The sequence below is a fragment of the Diadema antillarum genome, unplaced genomic scaffold, assembly GCF_040938485.1.
Source record: "Diadema antillarum isolate AM-2024a unplaced genomic scaffold, OU_Dant_1.0 seq00000689_RagTag, whole genome shotgun sequence".
Lineage (NCBI taxonomy): Eukaryota > Metazoa > Echinodermata > Echinoidea > Diadematoida > Diadematidae > Diadema > Diadema antillarum.
In genome coordinates, this window is record NW_027271594.1 from 107,254 (window position 1) to 117,941 (window position 10,688).

Consider the following 10,688-nt stretch of genomic DNA (forward strand, 5'->3'; position numbering starts at 1 on the left):
TGTTTGCATTTTTTGTTCAGGTATAATTGTATGTGTGTGACTGTTATCAATAAATTACTTGAAAGTTACGCACAGATTTTGATTATGTCTTCAGGATATGTCTCCTGTAATAAAAGGGACAGGGTGACTAGCTTTTGGTGGCATTCCTTTGCTCATAATCATACTTTTAGCTCAATCTCTAGTCAAATCATGACCACTAAAGATTTACACAATTACAATGGTTACTGGATGAATACTAGATACAATTTCATCAAACATACTACATCATATTGATAATGGGGCAATTTACTCATTTAATTCACAGCAAAAAACCAGGTTTGCTGCAAAGTCTAATCACATTAATTTCACAGTGCCACACCAAGGTCCATGTCCCTTCCCATCCATCCTGAAACATTAAAACAGAAAAAAAGAAAAAGAAAAAGAAAGTGGTTCACCTTGACCTGTAGACAGAAGATTGAAAGGGCTACAGGATAACTCCCCCCCCCCCCAAAAAAAAAAAGATGATGCTAATCATACTTGTCAGTATATACTGATACACACTGATTTATGTCATGTTATTCTTACTTGCATTTTGACTTGTCTGTTATCTCTCATTTTTCATTTTTCCTTTCGTCTTTTCCCTTTGCGCTTAGAAACATTGTATTAAGCACATTACAAATGTAATGACTATAATTATCATTATTATCACAATTATTATTATTATTATTATTATTATTATTATTATCATTATTATTATTATTACTATTATTATCATTATTATTATTATTATTATTATTATTATTATTATCATTATTATATTATTATTATTATTATTATTATTATTATTATTATTATTATTATTATTATTATTATTATTATTATTATTATTATTATCATTATTATTATTACTATTATTATCATTATGTATTATATACACAGATATTGTACTAAAACACGGATTCTCTGTTGTCATCTGGCTTCACCTCACGCATTGATGCATCCCGAGAAGGCGACTTGTGTTTAGGTTTTGGGGCAAAAATGAAACGACCTGTCGAGGCAAGAGCCATGGTCACAGTCCTATTTTTCCTGATCTGCTCATGGCGCTTTGATCATGAGCAGAGGGATGCCACTATTCATGCATCTCAACAACCAGACAGATTCCAATGGAGGTATCGGGGGAGATACCCTTGCATTATGTGCCATGGATCTTAACCCATTGAGGATGGGCTGTTTTTGTTACATCAGGCATTTGCCATAGACACCCTGCACAAGTGTACTCAGGACTAGTCTTCATCGGGTTAATACAGTGAAAATGACTCTCAAAACCACTGAGGCCTTTATGTTCTTCTGCCCAGATGTGAAAAAAGTAGTTAAAATTACAGGAAGCCTATTGCAGAATTAGAGAGATATGGCAGACCTTTCAATGACATACTTGCTGCAACAATGCACCAAACTTGGCACATTTTTTGAAGTATTATACATTAAATGGTAAAAAGGTGAAAAACTGAATACTGTACAGATTAGGATGATATCATGCTGAAGGTAAATACCTTGATAAAAACTCATTTTTGATAGGTACGGGTCAAGGAAATGTATCTAAATGTCTCAGACCATCACAGTGTACATGGATTTAGGATTATGGTGATTAATTGTGTGAGGCGCTACTACCTGGCAGCTCCACATTGGGCTCCTCAATTTCGGCTGCTTTTAGCCTTTTCTACTTTGAGATCTATCATGAGTTTTATATCAGGAGAAAGCTTGAAATTCACTGATCATCATGGGCTGCTGCACTCTCGGTGAAAGGACTCCTGGTTGGAGAATATCTTGGATCATTTTTCTGACTTTTCTGTGTATTTTGGACATAAGTGCACCAATCTCTTCAACAGCTTTCACACAACATGGACTTCAAACAATAGCATTCCAGAAGACGAGCTTTCACAATAGGTCAGTTCTGCACCACAAGTGGCCTAGTATTGTGCACCATCACCTTCATGGATTAGCAAGCTGTCAGGGAAGCAGTAAGCCGCCAAGTCTTTCACTGTCATCCTTTCATCTCTGTGGAGGTCTATTGAAGCTTACAATGACTTCTGGTCATTCAACCTCCCAACAGCAGAAGTTCACTTACACATCTACCCAGCTCTTTATGCTGAACAAGGACGAAGTGTTTAATAATGACCAAGCATGTCCTTTCCAGCTACATACATGCAGGTATATCACCAGCTTACACATCAGACAGACCCCATGCTTGCTGCATCCACCTACGTGTGATCCTGATGAGTATCGTGCTGTCCGAAGACGTACACGTAGGGGTTGCAAAGCTGGAACTAACAGAAGAAGGAGGATCCCTCAAAGTTTGATTCCAGTGCTTGTTGGTCATAGGAGACGGAGAAAACCTATCACTGCTCAAAGTAACTTTGACCCCTCGCAAAATAGGAGAGAGACCAGCTGCCAAGGTAATCTAGTAAAGATTTCAGGAAGCACAAAACGGATAATGAGAGAGCCAACAACCTCTTTCTGTTTGATCAACGCACGATCTCTCAGGAATAAAAGCAGTGAATTTCTTGACTTTGTTGTAGACAACAAGTTCGATGTAGTCAGCGTCTGTGAGACCTGGCTATCCACCGACGACGATGCTGTCATTGCAGAGCTTAGCCCCAGGGGGTACACCTTCAAGCATATTCCCAGGATAGGGAAACGTGGTGGTGGAGTTGGTTTCCTATATCGGAGTCATTTGAATGTCAAAGTTCATACACAGGTCAACAATTTCACGTCCTTTGAAATGATGCAGATGGATGTAATCGAGAACTCAAAGTCGATGCACTTGGTAGTTATCTACAGACCTCCCAGATCATCAGTTCCATTCACATGTTTCCTGGAAGAGTTTTCAAACTTATTGGACGATTGTCTCTTCAAACAATCTAGTCTGGTCATTGCTGGTGATTTCAACATTCATGTCGACACTTCTGCTCCTGATGCCAGAGAGTTGAATGATGTTCTTGACTCATATGGTCTACAGCAACATATCCAGCAGCCAACTCACATACGGGGCCATACTTTGGATCTGCTCATTTCACGAAAGGAAACTGATATAATCGTGCTTTCTGACGTCAATGTCATCGATGGTATTTCGGACCACTCAGCCATCACATGCCATCTTCATGTAAGAAGTCAGAAATCATCACGACAAACTGTTGTGTCCCGAAACATCCAGTCTGTAAAGGCCAGCTGCTTCATGGAGGATCTGGATAAAGCCTCACTGACGAATAAATGCATGTTGACCAATACAGACATTGCCGTCAACAACTACAACTCTATTCTTGAGGAGACTCTAAGTAAGCATGCTCCTGTCCGACAGCGTTCTGTAATTGTTCGTCCAAACACTGAATGGTACACGCAAGAAATCGCAGAAGCAAAACTGTTACGTAGGCAACATGAGAGAAAATGGCGATCGTCCAAGCTCGAAATACATCGACAACTGTATCGCCAACAATGTCAACGTGTTCAATCTTTGATTCGTACAGCGAAGAGGGAATACAACTCAGAACGAATCAAGGATTGCTCTGGAGACTCAAAACGACTGTTCAAAATTGCAAGTGATCTTCTGAACAGAAAGCAGAAATCACCTCTTCCAACACATACCTCTGCTTTGGATCTGGCCTCACGTTTCAACAAGTTCTTCACCAATAAGGTTGATGCTATACGTGCATCATTGCCAGATGTTAGAAGACCTTCTGGAGCGCGTCAAACTGCTACAGTAATGGACACTCTGACTGCTACCAATGAAGATGAAGTCCGAAGGATCTTGTCAGGGTCACCTGCGAAATCTTGCAAATTAGATCCTATCCCAACATCTCTTCTGAAGAAGTGTTTTTCTGCCATTGTTCCTGCCATGACAAACATCATCAACACCAGCCTCGCAACTGGAGTAGTTCCTGCAGATCTGAAGAGAGCTATTGTTCGTCCGACACTAAAGAAACCAGGAATGGACACTGAGTCTCTTCAGAGTTTCCGCCCAATCTCCAACTTGTCTTATCTCTCCAAAGTCTTGGAGCGTGTCGCTTTCTCTCAACTTTCAGAATATCTGTATGATAACATGCTACTTGACAGCCATCAATCTGCATATCGGCCAAACCACAGCGTGGAAACACTCTTGACCAACTTAGCAGATGATGTACTACAGCAGATGGATAGGGGAAACGTTACAGCTCTAATTCTCCTCGACATGTCGTCGGCATTCGACACTGTTGACCACGACATTCTCCTAGACCAACTTTTTTCTTTGGGAGTCAGTGGGACAGCCCTGCGTTGGTTTACCTCATATCTGACAAATCGTCATCAAAGTGTGATCATTGGTGATGCCTTGTCCCAAGAAAGTAGTCTGATTTATGGCGTTCCCCAAGGTTCGGTAGGAGGCCCCCTCCTATTCTCCCTGTATCTGCAGCCTATTGGTTCCATCATCAAGAGTCATGGCATCGGCTACCACTGCTACGCCGATGACATACAGCTCTATGTGTCATTTCCTCCAACCTCCACCTCGATGTCATTAGCTGTAAGACGCCTTGAAGCTTGCATCAAAGACATCCACGAATGGATGTGTGCATCTGGTCTAAAACTGAATCAGCAGAAGACAGAGGTTATTGTTCTGGGCTCAAAGCAAATGCTCGGCAAAGTTGACATGAAGGACCTTGGCATCCACGTTGGTGATAACGTCGTCTACCCATCCCCCCAGACTCGCAATTTAGGCGTTATCTTCGATGTCAATATGTCTTTCAATGCCCATGTTTCTCACATATCAAGATCCATAAGATACCAACTTCGCAACCTTAGCTTCATTCGTAGTTATCTGACCAGAAGTGCAACAGAACAGCTTGTCCACGCTCTCATCTCCTCTCGCCTTGACTTTTGTAACTCTCTCCTCCTCGGCCTTTCCCAACGACAGCTCTCCAAACTTCAACGCCTCCAAAACTCTGCAGCTCGACTTGTCACCCTCACTAAGAAATCCTGTCACATAACTCCCGTTCTTCAGTCACTTCACTGGTTACAAGTTGAAAAGCGTATCATCTTCAAAGTTCTCTTACTGGTTTACCACACAGTCCATGGATCCTCGCCACTCTACCTCCAGAACTCCATACATTTATATCAACCCCCTCGTAGACTCCGTTCAGCTGGTACTTCACTTCTCCATGTTCCTCGATCCTCTCACTCTTGGGGAGACCACAGCTTTTCCCACGCCGGTCCTTCTCTCTGGAACAATCTTCCCCTTTCTCTTCGTCAGGCTTCCTCAACCAATTCCTTTAAGCAACTCCTCAAAACACATCTGTTTAATTCCAAATCGTGAATGAACGTGATTGTTATAATTGAGTCGTTTTGTACACTGTATAAGTTACTGTATAATTTGTACACGAAGGGTTTTTCTTATGTTCTGAGATTGATTTCGTTATGTATAGTAAGCATCTTGTTTTTGTTTGTTTTTCATTCGCTATTTCATATGTAAGAGCGCCATGAGCATCATCATTGATGGACTTTCAGCGCTTTATAAGAGGCCACTATTATTTATTAACTGCTTGTAAATGTGTTTAAGCTCATTACCTGAATTAAGATTTGTACATCAATCACGTACTGCAAGATACAGAAAGGCACATTAGGTGACAACAGAACATCCAGTAATGTCTCTAATTTCTCAGATATATTTGATATCAGACTGACAAAACTGTAAACAGTTTGTTATTTTTAAACTAGAAATGTTGCTATGGCAATTGGTATGCCTCCGCTACACTGCATGGTTCTCCCAATAGGTCTACAGTACATCTTGACAATGTGAGACGACAGTTTCACATAATTGGCAAAAATTCTCGGTATCGATAATACCTAGGTGCCGTGCACAAAGCAGCCGCATTTTACATGCATTATGGGATGAAAACATAATGCCTCCGGCGACACTTCATGGTGGAGGCATAAAAAATGGAGTCAACAACCTACAATTCCAAACCTCAGTAGTTATTACACTTCAAGTAAGTCATCATACATTTACATTTGCTTCAGCAGGTATACAACTATAAAGCACAAAACATGCAACTGCACCGTCATCCTCCTTATTGCATTTTGAAATGTAGCATAACCATTCAAGTTAAAAAAAAAACAAACCACAAAATATCAAAAGCATCATCAATGATCAAAACAAAAAGACATAGCACAAGTAAAAAAAAAAAAAAAAACCCAGAAATTATGGGCTTTCCATGATAATTTTGGCCTTCCTAAAGACCAGTTCTTCCATGGCATTATTGAAATAATGATTTCCTCGTATCATTAGCAATGCAACAGAAGTAGAAAATGAAACAAGACTCCACACTCACACATATATCTCAAGTAGAAGGACTTCAGCAGCATTTAAAAAAAAGAAAGAACAAGGAAAATAAGAAACAAAACATCGTCGGTGGTTCTTAATGAAGGAATGAATACCCAGTATCAGCAAGTGTGAGTTTCAAGTTTTCCATAAGAACTAATTGTAAGACTGAAGTGTTCTTCTAGTCAAAGAGCTCAACTCCTTTACTCCTTACTTTATACAGATTTGTCAGCACTCGCATCAAGGGACATTTCACGAGAGGAAAACAAGCACCAGACTTATGCTAACTTTTGTATAATATATGCCATTTCGTAATGAGTGTAGTTCTCCAACATGTTGATGTGACCTTGAGAAGCAATGTAAGACAAACAAAATCCAAAAGGTAAAGTTCCATAAAAATCTGACCTAAAGAATAAGCATGCTCTGTAATTACCAAGTTTCATGTGGTTATGGGAAACAAAACTAATAGAAGCAACCCCATTGGCAACTGAGATACATGCCGGCTGTATTACAACCTCACAAGTCTTCCTTGATCTACGGGTAAATCTTGACTAAATTTTGTTATTTCAAGGCGACGTCAAAAAGAAACGACCACTGTTTGTTGCCCTTTGGTTACCATGCAATGACGATGTTAAGGGAAAGGGATGTACTTTCCAAATGATCAATCCAATACATGATTTTCATATATTCTCATGCACAAAACAGTAGGGAGGGGGGTTCAGGAGTTCACCTGGGCACCCCCTCCCCCCCCCCCCCCCCACACACACACACACACACTCATATACACTCTGGGTTTTGAGGGACCACATGCATGTTCCCTAAATCTCTGGTACAGGAATGCTTTTTGCACCACAAAATCCGGACTGAGAATTGCAGAAAAAAGGGTGAGTAGTTGACTTTTCTTCCCGAGATTACTTTTCAAAAGGGATGGTGCTGCATTTGTTTTCCTCTCTCTCTCATTGGAATCCTGAGAAATTCTAAAAACATAAGATATATTGAAAATCGATGAAAAATGTATCAGTTTTTGGGATCAAATTCCTGAAATTCCTACCAATTTGGAAGCTCATTCTTTGTCCCAATTATTTGACTTTAAAAGCGGAAACATTGGCAACCAGTCCCCACCCTGTTGACTCGGTAGTCAGATATTTGGCAAGATGTAAGACTTTTTTTTAAATCTCTCAACACACTTTTCGTCATACATGATAAGCCATAATCACCTGAGATAGGCAAAATAGGAGGTTGCACTAAGCAATGTTCAAGATTTAGGGGGTCTCTAAGGCAAAAAAGTCTGCAAAAGGAGAGGAGGGGGGTTTAGAAATTTTGCGAGTCCTGAGATAAGGGGTGTTTTCAAAGGAAAAGAACGGGCATTTGTGTACCCTACATAACACTGGGGGTGGGTGGAGAGTTGACGATATCATCACATCAGCTACTCTTTGCATATCTGGTTGCGACAAATATGACTACTTGGTGAAAACGTGAAAATTTTTATAGCTTCCGATGTTATGCTAATGTTGAAGAACTTTCTGCCATTTTGCTTGTATGATTTCACTGTGGTTATAACAGTTACGTGGAATGTGGGTGTGGGAGTGTGCTTTAAACACATCTGGCAGGGTTCCAGGGTCATTCAGTACACTCAGTACACTCATTGATACTTGCACTCTAGCTCTGCTTTGACATTTAAAATGCACTACAAAGTGTGAATATGAGGCAGCCATTATTCAGCCCTTGAATCCCTCTCTGGCTCCCACCCCCCCCCCCTTCCTCTCACCTACTCTCAAGCTCTATAAATCTCTCTTTCTTTGACAAATTCATAATGTGGTTATCTTCATGTTAGTAAATACGCAGTATTCGTATCTTTTTGTTCTTGTTGTTGTATTTTTTTTTCCAGGACAAAAACCTAACACCTGGGTATCAACCCTTGGCAAAATCTCAAGCATTCTCTCACCCAATGAAGAGTTCAATCAGCAGGAGAGTCGATATGATTGCCTCATGCCATGTGACTGGTTTTGAAAGCCTTTTAAAACATACCAATTATTCCCCTCTCCCCCCCCCCCACCCCCCATAATAACCTGCTCCCCTGCATATCGATGCAAGAAGCTTGTATAAAATCTCCCAGGTGTGTCTGCAAAACAGGCTGCACTTGTAATGACATGTCCGCGTGGTGATGGTTGACCTCACCAAGACCTACATACAGGTAATTTTATGTAAAGATCATGTAGCAACTTGCCTTAGCCCATAAAGTTCAACAAACTACATATTTATGTGGTCTAGCTGAGCACTGTTTCTTTTCATTGTCATTTTTACGATCTATTTTCAGTGCTTCATACGGTAGAGTATGAAACTTTCTCTTTCTTTTGAACCATTCATTATTCATCATCATTAATCATTGTCTGTTCAGTTGTGGAAATTTGAAAAGCCTTTAACTGATTACAAAATTGGCAACATCCTGTAGAAAATTAGAGTAACTATTTTGATCCCATATTGGCTAATTTTGGATCACTTCTTTCTGATATTGAGCAGCTCTGATGAATTTGAAAAGTTCTATCTAATCCTACTTCAACTTTATAAGGACTGCAGAGTTGCCAATTTGAGGATGACAAAATGATTTTTTTTTTTCCTCGGCAGCAAAATTTCCTGCTAAACTCGGTGGGATAACATAGCCACTGCTGCAGGTTTCCTTTGTGCTGCCATCATGAGCACGCCATACTCCGCACTGCCCAGGCCCCGCTCATGACCTCCTCCAACTCTGCTGTCAATGCCACTGGTGCTGACCGCACAGTGGTCTTCAACACCTGGCTGCCAGCTGTGAAAAGCCCGACATTTCTCGCCTAGTACATGTTTTGTTATCTTATTTTCACTTTCTATTTGTCCAAGACAAAATGGCTGCATGGTTAACCCATATTCAGCTGCACTATTAGTGCTACTGGGGGGCGTTTCATAAAGCTGTTCGTAAAGTTACGAACGTCTTACGAGCGACTGGTGATCAGTTGTGATGTGCTATACATATCAGAATTGCCATAATTCAGCACAAGAACTGATCACCAGTCGCTCGTAAGATGTTCGTAACTTTACGAACAGCTTTATGAAACGCCCCCCAGCTGGTCTTCAATGGGCACCAGTTGTATGGATCATTCTGTGCTTGGGGCAGACCACTTCAGCAGGTTATGCATCGAGTTATGGATGATTTTCAACACAATGCATCACCAACAACCTTTTTGATCCAGACGGGAACACTTTCGATATGAAGTTACTGGGGCTGTGAAACCTACATCGCAAAAAAAGAAAACAAATCTTTGGAAAAAAGAGAAAGTTGCTATCAAGTTGATTCATGAGATTGCTACTCAGCTTATCACGTGTGCAAAGAGAATGAGGACGAGATGCTGATATGACCATGATCACCTCACTCTTCACCCAAAGTTTTCTTCAATTCTTACTGATCTGTGACTTTTACCGGGCATTTTCAGTTCAAAACTTTTCCATCTTTGGGGTGGAGTCTCCCAACAGTGGGACTCTTATGCCCAGTCAAATAATGCTCTACATCCGGCGTTTGCGTCCAAAAATTGGACGGGAGGTAAAAATCTTCCTGGATGGTCTGCGTCCATGCTACGGATAGTTACATTCACTTACGGATAGTTACATTTAATTACTACTACTTGTATGAATCTGCATCCGTGGTAACTCCCTGCGAAATGTTGAAACTTTCAAAATTTCACAGGTTTGGCACTGTTGCATTTCATGAGGGATCAGTTATGGACATTTGACCATGTGGATGCCTGCATCCGCGCTGTGTCTAGTCCATTTATTGGTATCCATCCATGGCGGGCATAACTCAACTTAAGGAACTGTGTGACTGTGGTTTTACAAAGCTAGGCCATGCATAATCTATGGTATTCTTCATAATGCCTTGTAGGTAGTGTGGTACAACTAACATCGCATGCCAGGGCTGCCAACATTGGAAACTAGTTTAGAGTGAGACTCCCATAGGCCAATGCTATAATTCAGGAGTCAAAATGAGTGAGATCAATAGAAATGCATGCAAATGAAATAAAGTTTTGAGTGAGAAAGGACCAAAATGAGTGAGTCTCACTCTCAATGAGTGAGAGTTGGCAGCCCTGGCATGCAGAAACCAGTTAGTGTTGTAAAGACCATCAACTATGCGGCTACATGTACTTTATAAGTGGGACTATACATGGGGCAAGATTCGTAAGTTGCTCAATCAGGGCATCAAAGTTCATCGGAAATGTTCTCGAAAACAAGTCCATATTGACTGCACGCACAACCACATAAAATGTAATCTCAACAAAAGTGACTTGAAAAAGGAGAATAAGGACTCAACAATGTTCTACGGCACTACACATATTCCAGT

The 10,688-nt window shown here is 40.7% G+C and overlaps 1 protein-coding gene across 1 annotated transcript; it reads left to right on the forward strand.

Moving 5' to 3' along the window:
• Positions 1-2,470: 2,470 nt before the first annotated feature.
• LOC139737316 (uncharacterized) lies at positions 2,471-8,332 on the forward strand. Its single transcript, XM_071647987.1, has 3 exons — positions 2,471-3,311; positions 3,501-5,147; positions 8,211-8,332. The coding sequence occupies exons 1-3, from the start codon at positions 2,471-2,473 to the stop codon at positions 8,330-8,332; spliced, it is 2,610 nt and encodes an 869-aa protein (XP_071504088.1).
• Positions 8,333-10,688: the final 2,356 nt, after the last annotated feature.